The sequence below is a fragment of the Cygnus olor genome, chromosome Z (genome assembly GCF_009769625.2).
Source record: "Cygnus olor isolate bCygOlo1 chromosome Z, bCygOlo1.pri.v2, whole genome shotgun sequence".
Lineage (NCBI taxonomy): Eukaryota > Metazoa > Chordata > Aves > Anseriformes > Anatidae > Cygnus > Cygnus olor.
The window spans coordinates 690,820-704,953 of NC_049198.1; the positions used below are offsets into that span (position 1 = coordinate 690,820).

Below are 14,134 nucleotides of genomic sequence, written 5' to 3' on the forward strand. Positions count from 1 at the left end.
TTTATGCATCTGCTGCAGGTTTGTAGCTGGGTTACACTAAGCAGGGCTCACTTCAACACCAGCCTGTGATGATTAATTACAAGTATCTCTATAAATACAATTGTAAATATTTATAAGGGAAACCAAGATTTAATCAATGAAAATAGACTACTTTACAGTTTTCTTGCCTGTAATGTGTGCTTTTCCCTGCACACATTTTCCCAAACCACTCTCTGTTCATGGGTAACACAGCTGGCCACAAGCACCAGCCAGTGTCCGGACCGTGAACGCCTCAACATAAGCCTCACCGGACCAGTGAGCAACGACCTCGGTCTCAGAAGGTTTCTTTACGGTAGCAAAGTTTTCAGAAATCACACATCAAAATATACAGCCACCATCACTGCAACAGACCAGCTGGAAATGTGCTCCCTCTCCGTTCCTGTGCTTCCCCACACCAGAAGGAAGAGCGCACAATGAAAGGCATTCACTGTTACACAGTTACATCCTCTCCACCCTCCCCTCTAAGAATTAGGTTTTTAAATGAAAAGAAACATAACCAAATAGGTTGTGTGTATGAGTTAATTGGGGGATTTTGGGCTGCTCTCTGTTACCCAGCAAGAATTTACCTGGCACCTTTAAGCAGAGATAATTAATTACATTGACCCCAAGTTTCTGGATTCCACCTACAGTCAAGGACAGAAACGTTCTCAGAAGTCTCACGAATGATAGCACGAACCCTTCTGTGGCAGGTACCTTACACAAACTAGACGAAATGCCTGCTGCTTACCTGCATAGGGAGGAAAAGAAAAGCCTCCAAAGTAAGAACGCAGGTGAGTTAATACTTATGAGTTATCATGACTGTAATTAATGAATAGTGACTCTAAGTCTGCTTTGGCTATGAAATAGCGATAGAGACTCCAAAGAGCAAAATATTATTAAGCAACTTCCAGATGTTAATAATTTCCCATCATTCCAAAGTCAATAACAATCGCGTATCCTAAAATCTAGTTACTTGAAATATATCTCTACAGTATGTTAACGCTGATTTAGTGTTCAATTTGGGGAAAAAAAGGAACACAGTATCATTCTTTTCTATATTAATGCACTTCTAAAGAAAAAGTTGAATTGCAGTTGCATGCTGATGATAACTTTGTTTTTAATTGCATCCAACCTGCTGAGACTGCTCTTAGTCTACCAAAAAATACCATGCTTTTTTTTTCACATTCTTCATAAATATATTAAAAAAAAAAAAAAAAAGTATGACTCCAGGGTCATGACTTTGCACAGTATGTAAGTCACTTCAGAAAACCTCAAAACTGTCAGTTTGTAAAATCAATGGAAAAAAATGACATTTGGAATGGGAAGTGTAATTCAGTCAGGACGACAGCGGCATGAGCGCAGTGCCGCGGTATCAATGAGCTGCAATGTGGTACGTTTATCATTAGATAATCACTCCCCCAGAGGATTAGCAGCACACAGATGAACCTTGTGCCACATAACACACTTGGGGTGTCATTATCTCATGATAACCCCACTCCCTGCCATCTCCTATTGCTTAATTAGAGGTTACAAAGGTTATAATAGGACTAAAAGAACTTGGTGAACAGAACTTGCAACGAGTGATACCTTAATCAATTCAAAACCAGAGCCTGAGAATGTGCAGTCAACAAAGGCATCTATGGAAGACCATAAGCACGCATTATGTTTTAAATTAGGGAGCTAAAACTTGAGGAGAATGAAGAAATCTAGACGTATACTATGCCTTATTTTCCCTTGACAAATTTCATCTTCTTCATGTAGCATTTTGCCTAATTCAAATGTCACGTACGTATATTAAAAAAGGAAGACTTTAGGATATTAGCTCACCTGAAATAAATTACCAAGTACATCCCAAGCAGAAGGAACAAGATTTCCAGGCTGTCTCATCAGAAGTAGGCTACATACATGTTCAAGAAACTTCATCCTGACTGCAAAATTACAAATCGGGCTTCTTATTTTGTGTTTTATTTTTGGCTGGAAATTGCCACCCACCCTAAAATGCTGCGTTTTGTGCACTCCCACTGTCACTGCGTGGTCTAACTGTATGTCTTTTGCTATGTTTTGTAAACAAGGGCCACAGTTGCAGATGGAGCAGCCACAGATCTGGTGCACTCAGAACTGTTTTCCAATTCACTGTGAAACATCAATTATCTTTATCAAATAACAGTATCTCATCTCAGTCCATTATCAAGATGGAGTCTTATTTTAGCTGGACTGAAGCCCTATCTGTATATCAAGGCTGGCCGCAGTGCCAGAGTGAGTGAAAGGCTGTGAAATAATCAATAATCATCATCAAATTGTGGTCGACAGGTTGTGAGGATGGAAGTTTTCGATGAAACCTCAACCTTTTTTTGTGCAGCTGATAAAGCTTAACCTTTGCAATACCTGATAACTATGACTCAGTTAAAGGAAGCTCTGCATACACTTAAAAGCTTTGACTGTTCGAAAAACCACCACTGAAACAGCTTGCTTTACGTGGATAGCAACTTCACACCATCAAGCATCTTTTTGTTACCGAGCAAGTCAGCAGACAAAGAGCTACAGTGAACATGTTTCATGGATTGTTATAAACACACCCTTGTGCTCCAACAACCAAGAACCACACTCGGTCTTAAAGCTGTACAAATAAAAGGTCAGCCTAAAAAGGACAACCTCTGCATAACAATGAACAGAACCGCAGAAACGACTGAATAATTTTCAGCAAATATTTGCCTATTTAAATCTAGGTAGCTTCCTATTATCCAGAATAAAACTGTGATGAGATAATACAATTAAAGGAAAAAAAAAAGTAAAAAAACCCCACAATATACATAAATTAGTCTAATTGTTTAGCAGCCTTTCTTTTAGAATTGTTATTTTTATTCATCCCTTTTCTTATGTTATTTTTTTTTCCAAAACAGAATTAAGGCCAAGAATAAGGTTGTAAACTGTTTTTCTTTGGGATTTTCAGTTTTGAGCGCAGCATGAGTAATCTCCAACCTGAATATTACCTCCCTATGAAAAATGTAGAGTTGATTTCAGCCATATATTTCCCCTTTTAGCTATCCATCAGTTTCTCTAGAAATAGAAATTTGAGGAAATTTGTCAAAATTTGCATGAGCAAGCAGAATGTGAATTTCAAGAAGAATGTCAATTTCAAATTTTCTCAGCCAGAACAGTGTTTAGAGAGAGCAGGGAAATAGAAGCTGCACGAGACAAACCCCTTGTAAGCACAAAATTACTGGTGTGTTTAGATTCACTACCTTAACACACACACACACAAACACAACTACAAAAAGCAAACAAAAGCCCTTGATCAGCCTTTTTGGCTGCTGAATGCACTCAGGGAAACTGTGGAAGTTTACTAATGGTCAGACTGAGCAAGTAGCGCAAAAGCTGTCTGGCATTTTGATTAGACAGCTGCATAAGTAAATACTTCGAAAGCCTTCATAAAACTTCAACAAATTTTGTGAGAACTGGCAATACCGTTCAGTATTATTTCTGAAAAATTGGTCATAAATCTCCAGGCCACCACTGCATGTCCCGCGGGACACGTCCGGCACTCACCCAGCCCTACTCATGAACGAGCTGCGACTGTCCCATAGGCAACTGCAAGCCCAGCCGGCTGCCTGGGGGGAGCAGGCTGCCTGCCAGACCCCTGCCAAAGCCAAGCCCACCCTGAGGTGCATCAGGAAAAGGCCCTCCACAAGATCCCACCCTGGTTAATTCTCCGCTGGCCACCATCATGCCAACCAGCCCATCTCTGGAAGTGTTCGAGGCCAGGCTGGATGGGGCTTTGAGCAGCCTGGTCTGGTGGGAGGTGTTCGAATTGGACGGTCTTTAAGGTCGCCTCCAACCCAAACCATCCTGTGAGTCTATGCCTTTACGATCTGCTCAGGGAGGTTTAGAGCTCCTCAGCAGTGGAAAGCAGTTGCCCTCTTCACTTGCACAAGAGGCACCTGTCCCGTCTGCCTGCACTGCATCGTAGCTCATCCTCAAAAACGGCCATTTGGCCTCAGTAGGAAAAATAATAACGGTATTTTACCTCTGGAGCATTAACTCCTCAGGCTGCTTCCAAGTGATAGAAAAACACGGATGTTGCAGAGCAGGGCAAAGCTCGCGTTATTAGCTGTAACATTAACTATAAAGCTTACCTGCTTGATGTAAATCTCCCCAAGGAGAGGAATGTTTCATATGAAATTGATACTACTGAAATATTTATATAGTATAATCATTGTCAACAGCATAGTTTTACACAAAAGAGGTAGGATCAAGCTAGCTTACTGAAATTTACATTTGATTATAAAAGTCAAAACCCCGACGGGGAAAGACTTCTGAGAAGTATCTGGTACAGTTTTACACATTTCTGTGAGAAATGAGAACGATACATAAGGAACAGGTCAGCCGCTACCTGGGTTAGATACCGGTTAATCGATGTGCTTTGGAACGCAGCTGCAAACAGAAAAACTGCTGACCTGGTGCACTGCTGCCAGAGTCCCGTCGGGGCACTTCCTCACCCAGGAGCCACCCAAAATCTTGGCAAGAACATGGCGAGGCTTTGGGGGTCCGGGCAGGACCACCGGGCCAGGACCCCAACGGGCACAGCACTGCACCCGGTGAGGAAGGGCCCGTCTCTCTGGTTCAGCGAGGACGACGGTATGACTGATCACCACCTACAGCACCCACACGTAGAAAACAAATTAACAAGCTCTCATGCAAATTAGCAGTTAAATGTAAAACAGGACCAACTGGTGAGAAGTTGAAGCTACAGCAAAATTATCCAGAAACAACAAAATACAGTTTAAAAAATGAAAATAATTAACTGCTGAAAGAAATTATGATGATGCTGGTGGGTTTTCCGTTACTGGAAAATTGAAGATCAGGATGAGATGACCTCTGAAGATGCCCACTGCCTCATCCAGAAGGCCAGGCCTGGGGATCGCAGGGACCCTTCCAGGCTTCGCCCCTTTCCCACCCCAAAAGCCATCCGTCAGTCAGCTCCCTCCACTTCCAACTTTGCTTTCCTGAGAGAGACATCGCTGGTGATGAATACACACTGAAATACTAAATGCAGCTCTGGAGACCGCTGATGCCACACTGATGGATGTGGTACTAGGCACTATTAAAAAAAAATAAAATACCTGCTCTTACAAGGAAGCTGGGTCTTCCCTAGGTGCCGAGGGTGCTCCGCATCCCCCAGAAGGCAGCTCATCACACTGCACAATTGAGAAAAACTTCGGTCCTCCTCTAGATCCTTTACATCCTATCATCTGTCTCAGAAAAAAGTGTTTTTGAAGGATTTAAAAATATTCTCATCACAAACCCACTAATTCTCCAGCTAGGGAAAATGCTGAATGGATTCAACAGTAAAAATTGACTATATTTCTTTCTGAAAATAAGCCAAAGTTTAGCTGTTTTAAATAACTCTAATTTAAGCTTACAGCAGAGATCCCAGTGCATTTTAATACTTTATTGTTCGGTAGTTTTATTTATGCAAAATCAAAGACATCCCCTCATAATGGCAGTTAGCAGCAATAATCTAAAGTAAAATAATATTATTGTAACAGATGACATTACTACAAATGTTTACCCCCATAATCTCCTCCAAGATACAGCCATTTTACAGTAAAATATAATTTAATGAATTTGGAAAAATCAGGTAACTTAGTAGCTAAAACAAAAATGCTGAACTGATTGATATTTCTATTTGTCATAATTAGTTTGGCATTTAATGTCAGCATTTTAAATTTCAAAAGCAATCCCGACATTTTATATCATCTCACTTTTCGTAATAATATATATTTTTAAACCCTCCCGGCATTTTTTGATTATTCAAACATTTCAAAAGCAGTTTTGATACAGCCTCACACAACCTCTCTCTGAAATCTGCAATACCAGATGCAGGAACAAACGAGCTGCTTTTCCTGTGAGTAAACGACTGCCTCGCAGGATGGAGCTCAACCACCAGATACAGGGCCCCCTTGAAACAGAGTACAAAGACAATCCTAAAATCGCCACAACTCTTTGCCCCACATAAAATAAAATGCTCTCCAGAACGGCAGCTGTTGTTCTAAGGGTAGAGCAGTTGGCTTCCAGAGTTGGGTAGCAATAAGATAGTATGTTTTATTATGAGTGTCATGGAGACGGTGTGAAAAATCAAGAGCCATAGGCAGTAAGCGGCAATGGGTCAATAATGTTCACCGAGACATTGTGTAGATAATCAACAACAAGGCCCTGGGTTCTCTATGCACTGCAAACAGCTGAAGGGCAAATCAATACAGCCATGGGAAGGACACTGCCCGGCTCCGCTCCCCACAACAAGCTGCTGCTAGGGCAGCGAGGCACCCTAAAAACCAAATTAATTCAAACTTCGTATTGCCCTAATGTAAGGCGTTGGGAATATACAGTAATGCTCAGATAATGTTTAATAAATAATTTAATGAGAGAGGGAGAGAGAGAGACCAATCTCTATATTAACTATAGAAAAAAATAGATCCCGAAAAATACGTATTTGGAAAGCTCATGCTACAACAAAATGTGCTTGTAATTTTCATTTCAATTCAAAGCCTTAAAAAGAAACTAAAATCCAAGCCCCCTGAAATGAGTAAGATAGATACTGGAACATAAGAGTTTAATGTAGAACAGTTTAAAAAATTGAAGTATGATAATTAATAATGTATCTTTTAAATTATTAAGCAGAAATCACACATTAATAGATGCATCTGTGTCTGCAATAACAATGATGCAAACCAAACGCAAAACACTGAATTGCAGATAACTGGCTTTGAGGCAGCATTTTACTGGTAGTATTAATAATTGACACTTTGTTAAATAAGTGATACTAATATTGTAAATTTCTCTGGAAAAAAACCCTATCATATATAAATGTTGATTTATTATTTGCTAAAAAAGGTGATTCTTGACATCCATCATTCTATTAATCATTAGATGTAATTTCTCAGTCGGTATGTACAACCATCTTTCTTGAAAACAAAATAAAAACATGCTGGAAGGAAAAAAAACCATGAAATGCTTCTGTTTTCCATTATTACAGCTAAAAAGCCTGCCTTTTTTCTTCAAGGAGATGATAAAATTCCTGCCCTATTTCACCTGTCGTGAAAAAATAAAATAACCACATTTAAGAGAGCACATATTTAGGAGAGCAGTTTGTTCTGCTGATGATAATTACTATAAAATTTTCTACGAAGTATAAACCGCGTTAATTCTGTGACAATTTTAGTAATACAAAAAAGCCACACTACTCAGATCCTGCCATCAACCGGATTTAAAAGCAACGATTATTATTATTATTTTTAGCATGGCTGTCTGAAATGAAAAAACAACCTTTTAAGCCTTATTTTCATCACCGTAACTATTTCAGTATGCGCAGCAGTAAGTTATCGGATTATATTTTCATGAATTATTCAGTGCGGACATCAGCAGCAGGCGGGGGCGAGCAGACGCGTGCCGCGGCCCCGCTCGCGGTGGCAGAGGGGCTTCCCGACACGGCGCCCACCTCAGCCCCTGCAGCACCCACGGCCGCGAGAGGTCTCCCAGCGAGATCAGGAGCACGTGTGGGGAAAGGATCTCACCGCTGTGCTGGATTTTGTATGAGTTTGTATGTGTGTGATGTACTGGATTCACTGCTGAGCAGATGCAAACAGCGTGGCCTGGCCCTGCAGCCGCTCTCCAAGAGCTTTCCCGAAGCTCCCGGGGGCGAGGGACCGAGGCAGCACACCAGGACCAGGCCCCATGCGAGCACCGGGCACGGAGCACTGCGGCACGACGGCACGGAGACGGGGAAATCCTGACAATGCTGCTGGCAACGACAGCCCCAGCACCGGCTACAGTGAGGCCAGGCATCAGCCGCATGCCCCCGGCTGACGAGGAAGCGGACCACCTACAGGCCTCCTGGCGTAAGCCAAGTTTGGAACTGCAACTGAAATCTTTTCATCGACAGCGAGCTTTTATTTTATTTATTGCTGAACGCGCTGCAGCAGCCGCTGCTGCTGGTGCCTGCTGGAACTGCTGCAGAAAGCAAGGGACGTCTTCGGTGCGACGGAGAACTCCAAGACTCACTTCTTCCACCCTCAGGTTCCTGAGCCACGCGTGTTAAGGGCACCTGAAACCTACGCCCTGAGCCGAGGGGAGTTACCTCTGGGACTTGAAAACACAACACAGCAAAACGTATTAGGAGTAAGTAAAGAAACTAAAAAGAAGAGGAAGCTCTTCTTCACACACAGGCATACCAGGCGCGTGCCAAAAATGTGAGACTTAACGTGGGGTGTCGTTTTGAAAAATACTCAAATGAAAGGCTTTTCAAAGTTCTGCATTTGTGTGCTTCCACAAAGGTGAGAAAGGAAAGCAGACTTGGGGAAGCTAAGCAGTAAGATTGGAATAAATAAAAAATGAATATTTTGCCTAAGGATAATGAACAAAAATGGAGAGAACGTTCCGGTGATGGAGTTTTAAAGCCCTCTGTTCTTTTCCCCTTACAGAACAAAGGCTGCCTGCAAATACAGAAGAGCAAAATCCAAGGAGAGGAAATGGTTATTTAAGATAAAGGTCAATGTTGGTACAGAGGCTTAAATAACCATACCTACACTGGCGTGGGAATAAAAGAACAGATTTCTAACCCTTGATATTTTAACCCATCGGTATTCTGGAACCGACTTTCACGCAGAGCACTGGGTGCCAAGAAACCCAGTTTTTTTCAGCCGTTCCTGCCTGCTGCAGCAGGAGCAGGCCTTCGTGTCCCCAGGAGGTCCCACCTGTATCTTGTTCTCCCCTTGCGCTTATCTCGGCTCTAAGCTCAGTTAATGTACACCCTTAATGAGGAGTGTAAAGCAGGGGAAAAGTAGGCTCTTCCCACCTCTTCCTATCCCTGACTAAAAATGGGTTACATATGAATTACGATGAGGGTAACTAATAAAACTCTCTTATCTATTTAAAACTTTTACTTTCAAAACACCAGCATATTTACTAAATACAAAATTATTTTTACAGCTTCAGAAAAAAAGAAATTTAATAAATAGTGAATACTAAGCTTTTTTTTTTTTTTTTTTTTTTTTTTTGATCCTGTAACTTCTGGTAGTTCTGGTCTTTCAATAAACACTATAAACAGAAAAAAAAAAAAGACCTTAAGATAGACAGTGGCCTGGGCAATAGAAACATTTTTTGGTATAAATTTTTTTACAGAAAGTTAAATGGTCCCAGCAAGAGCACTCAGGAGCGGGGCTGGCCAAGGCATCCAGCACACTGCCCTGTGGTGCGGGGCCTGCTGACTGACTTCTTGCTCTGCCTTACAGCAGGACCCTGATCCCAAAAGGCACTTCCCACATAACTGCTCTAAGTCATGCTCATTTTAAACATATTAAGCAATTAAAATATTTTGATAAACACTTTGAAAAGCTTAACTTTTTGTAAAAACAAAAAAAAAATTTGAGCTTTTTGCAACATTATCTTCTTCTACACAGTCCTAAATTTATCTCATGTCTTCTGAGCAGCCTGAAATCTGTAACTGTGAGAAATAACTTAAAAGATTGGATTTGGAATAAGAAATATCTGTATCCAATAGATGGCGTTGCCCCCTAATAATATATGTGGCCCTCAACAGATTTCTCTGATCTTATGAATAATAAAATCTGCAAAGAATCGTGTCCAAATTTTCCTGTCATACCCACTTCTGCCCTCCATGCCTTACATGGAAGCTTACTAAGAAAGTAAGAAAACAAGTATTGTGAATATTCGCTAACACATCAAATTCAGGCAGTGAATTATTCAGACAATTTACTGGCAGAAATCTGGAGTTAGTTCCAGGAACCAAACACAAAAGAACATCAGCTAACAAGGAAGTGACACTACTTTGGATAAAAGTGTTGCAACCATCAAGACAATCACCTTCAAAAGAGCTGGTGGTCATTACACAGAATCCATTTTAAAAGAACTCCGGTCTTCTGCAAAACTACTGTAGACCACCAGATTGTGTAAAATGCTTTACAGACCCATCTGGAATTCACTTTGTCAAGAAAGAACTTTCATAATTACTCCACATACTATCAAACACCTCTGTTCACCTTGGAGCCAGTTCAGTAGATGAAGCACGAATTAGACAAAGTTAAAAATGCAAGGATGATAGCACTGGTTAAATACTGTTGCTAAATGGAAGAACGGGCTTTGTCACCAATCTTCTTGTGCTCTGAAAACAGAGAGATGTAAGGAAGTGTACGGTTGTGCTTTTTTTTTCCCTCCTCTCCAGCAGGATCAGGAATTAGCTGTTAGTTTGAGATGCCAAGACTTCACAGACTTATCTGGACTTTGCACTCTCAATTTTCGGTGCAATGATGCACACAGAAAGGAATTGTGGTCAGTGTCTCTTAATGGCCACAAGGAGATGTTCAGCAACTAACTGCTTTGTCATGCTGGTTGGTGAATAGCTGGGAGAAAAAGTAATGCAACATGTATATTTGGAAAAGAGAATATAGATAGCTGTGTGCAGCAAGGCATAATCTTGGCCAGGTGCTGATGACAGGACTGCAAGGCAGCAAAAATGCTCAGTGACATCTGATATACCAATATAAAGCAGTTCTTGTGGAGTAATTTTGTAGTTAAATTAATAAATCATGATCCAAACAATGATCTAAAACAAGATAGAACAGTCCACTGATACTCTTTGCCTGCATTATATAGCTATTATGAAATAAATTTGGCCAGCTCAGCTTCCATAGACAGCTGTCTAAACAAAAAATGCCAAAATGTACAACGTTGTTAGCTACTGGTTTTGGGAAATAATCAAAATTTCAGAACAGAAAATGAACCAGCCATGTGTACCTACGCACACGGTTCTGCCAGCAAAGTACTAAGTGACACTGCAGATTTAGCAGAAAGAAATCTATGCTACCTTGTCTATAATGCATGTTTTATAAGGACTAAGGATTTAGTCCAAGTTTAGAAACAAAAAACATATTTGCACCCAACCATTACATTTACATCAAAAAAACCTTAAACCAACAAACAAAAAACCCACCCCAAAACACTAAAAAACAGCCAACAACCGAAAACAATTAAAAAGGCAGATTTAAAATATAGGTATTTTTTCCAAGCTTTACATAAGGACTACTGAAATTCAACGAGGAATAATAGTTGATCACTTAGCATGAGGAATAATAAAGGGTCTTACCAATTAACTTTTCTGAAAATGCTTTGTTACTTAAACATTTGTAATTCCGAGCAAATTCAAGCAAAGCGCTCATTTCAATGTTATCCTCACGTACATCCTCTCCTAGGTGACGGGTAAGAAAACACGTATCTTATTTAATATCAGAGAAGTGTAAATACCTCAGTCAGGAGCATTGTGCCATTTCACAGAGAGGAGTTTTTAGGAAGAAATAACCAGTAGATTTTCTTTGTGACTTCTATCGTAGATAAGTATACTTCTATAAGGCTTAACTTCTTAAATCAGATTTTTCATTTATTTCAGAGCAAGGGTATCACCTAACTTTAGGCTTTCATTATTAACCCATCTGGGGCACCCATTCAGTTCCAGTGAATGAAGACAGTAGGGCTCTATATACTTTGAGTCCTTCATTAAACTATTGATCCCCTTAGCATTATCCATAATGTTCCAGCAGCTCAGCATGTCAACTGATGCAGAGCTTGCTGCTCTTTCCTTTCAATAACTTCCACACTTTATGGGGAGGAAGTCACAATGATTTATTTACCTGACATTTCCCAGTCCGGATGTCGTAGAGGGCCACTGAACCATGGCGAGCTCCAACTGCTATTCTGTGACTCCGCTCGTAATAGCTGACCATGTAGAACCTGAATTGAACATTATAACAAGTAACAGGTGAGATCTGCCCTGCCTGCATGATGTTAAAATTAATTTGCAATGCCATTGGGTAATTAACATTAGTGCTGGAACAGAGATTTGATTTCAAAATCCATCAGCTGCCAGTTTTCATATGTGGCATTTAGCAAACAAACCCAACTGGTGTTTGGCACATTACTGCAGAATCCTATCTGATTTATTTTTTTATTTTTACTAAACAGCGTTACAGCAATTCTGTTGAGTTTGGGAATAATCTATGCAGTCATCACTGGTTCCTTGACCGCCCATGTGCAAGCGTAGTTTACAGCTCCACACAACAATAATGCTGGATGTCAAAGGGTTAAGTGAGACACCCTGAATGATTTCAGAGCATTTTTCTTTGAAAATCAAGCGAGAAAGGTTCAAGGAAGGAAAGGGAAAAATATGCAAACTCAAAAAAAAAAAAAAAAAAGGGAAGAAAAAGGACAAGTCATCAAACTGTCTCTAACCCAACAACATTCTTCAGGTGAAAGGGAGCTGAGAAGCACTTGAGAGTCCTTAAAGTTTGATGTGAGTGTATGCCATCAATCTGAACACAAAAAATTGCAAAATTCAAGGAATTTCTCTATCTTGAAACACAAGAGAATCAGAATCCTTACTTCCAGTTGAAATATTTGGGAATATCTATGCCTGTCTTCTCAAAGGAAGAACAGACCCATGAAAACTGTTGATTGCTTTTCCACTTAAATTTTAATGTTTCAGTTAAATTTTACTATAGCAAAGGCTGCCAGAGCTTGCTGGAATCGGTCTGTAAAAATATGCTGCTGACCATATTTATGGCTTCAGACAACAAATCTTACAACGATCCATCTCCTTGTTCTAAAGGATTCCCAGAGTGCCATAGCAACTGCTCTCTTACAGGGACGATACACTTGTTTCTGCAGCGTGGGATGGCAGTCGGGAAGGCAAACAGCACGAAACACGGTGTTAACAAACAAACAAACACAAGGAAATGAAAATCATTCAGTTCCGTGCAAGAGAAAGGGCAAGGCGACCTAGCTCAGAGGCAGTTCTGCACCCCTGTCCTCCCGGAGCCCGAGGACCACCCGCCCCGCAGACACCCCTGCTGCAGGCCCACGGCTTCCAGCCTCGCTCCTGGGCTCCAGGGACGCCATCCTCGCAGTGCCGGCGTCTCGGCGGTGGGGGCTTCGAGGCGGATCAAAGGGAAGGAGCCCGCTGTGAAAGAGCCGGCAGCTCAGCGAGCAACGCCAGCTCGGGGGGGCAAGACACAGGCAAAACCTGTGTAGGCTAGACATGATTTCCTGCTCAGAGTCCCAGACCGGTCGCAGTGGGCAGGGCAGCAACACAACTTATTTGTTTGTTACTTAATGATAACAGCAGCAATATCTTCTTATTTATTATTAAGAAAAAAAAGAGGGGTGCTTAGAAAAAAAATCAAAAGCTGTTGGTAAGCAGCTAGGGAACAGGAAAGGGAAGAGCCAGTCACGAAAATCAGGAAAGAAAAAGAATAATGCTGGGGGCAAACAGGTAGCCACAGGGTCTATAGCATGTCCTATACAGAGAATAACACGTGGGACTGTCGTAAGAGAGCCTTCCCGTTTTTCACCATTTCATGCCAAACTGCAGTCACCTACACGGTTAACGCGGTGCCTCAGGTGAACAGGGAGGAGGCTATTTGTTAGGCTATTTCATATAACCAGCAAACTCAGGATTTATATTTAACCTTACATAAAAGTACACACGACCTGTCATCACGAGTGAAATAGAATACAACAAAGTTTCTACGTAAAATGTTTTATATCCCCTTTATTTCTATTACGCTTCTGAATGGGCACAGTCCACTGGTCTCCCCCAGCAGACGTAGAAAGAGAGTATCACCTGCTGTTATACGGGAGCATACAGCTCTTCTTTCCTTACTGCATTTAAATGCCCCTTTAGACAGAGAGCTGAGTCAGTATTTTCCTTTGAGAAGAATCCATCAGTCTCTGTAACAACAGAGGATTTGTGGAAAAAAGCTTCAAGGAAATAGACATTTTTGAGTTTACTTTTATATAAAACCCCTACTCCTTAGGCTGACATTCCGTTGTCAGCTCTTTAGCCTCGCTCTTTATCATTTAGTTAGCTCGGTATTGTTGCAACCGCCCTCGATTTAAACGTTTTAATCCTTTGCCTCCCTTTCTAAACCTCTATATGGTAGAGTTCAGCAGAGAATGATATGCCAGCATATATTTAGACTACACTACGGATTCATTTTTGCAAGCCTAGCTGGTGCCTCCATATCCATCATTGGCATCTTAATGGAAACCC

General features: G+C 41.1%; 1 protein-coding gene across 8 annotated transcripts in view; it reads right to left on the reverse strand.

Annotated features, from left to right (window-relative positions):
* WDR7 (WD repeat domain 7) overlaps nt 1-14,134 on the reverse strand; it is a 115,169-nt gene that overhangs the window by 14,738 nt on the left and 86,297 nt on the right. For 7 of the 8 annotated variants that reach the window (XM_040540757.1, XM_040540754.1, XM_040540751.1 and 4 more), the window contains one exon: nt 11,718-11,817. In XM_040540757.1, coding sequence (XP_040396691.1) covers nt 11,718-11,817 — 100 coding nt within the window. Of the gene's footprint in view, nt 1-7,837; nt 8,161-11,717; nt 11,818-14,134 lie in introns of those variants that run through there. The other variant, XM_040540756.1, reaches the window with a different exon arrangement.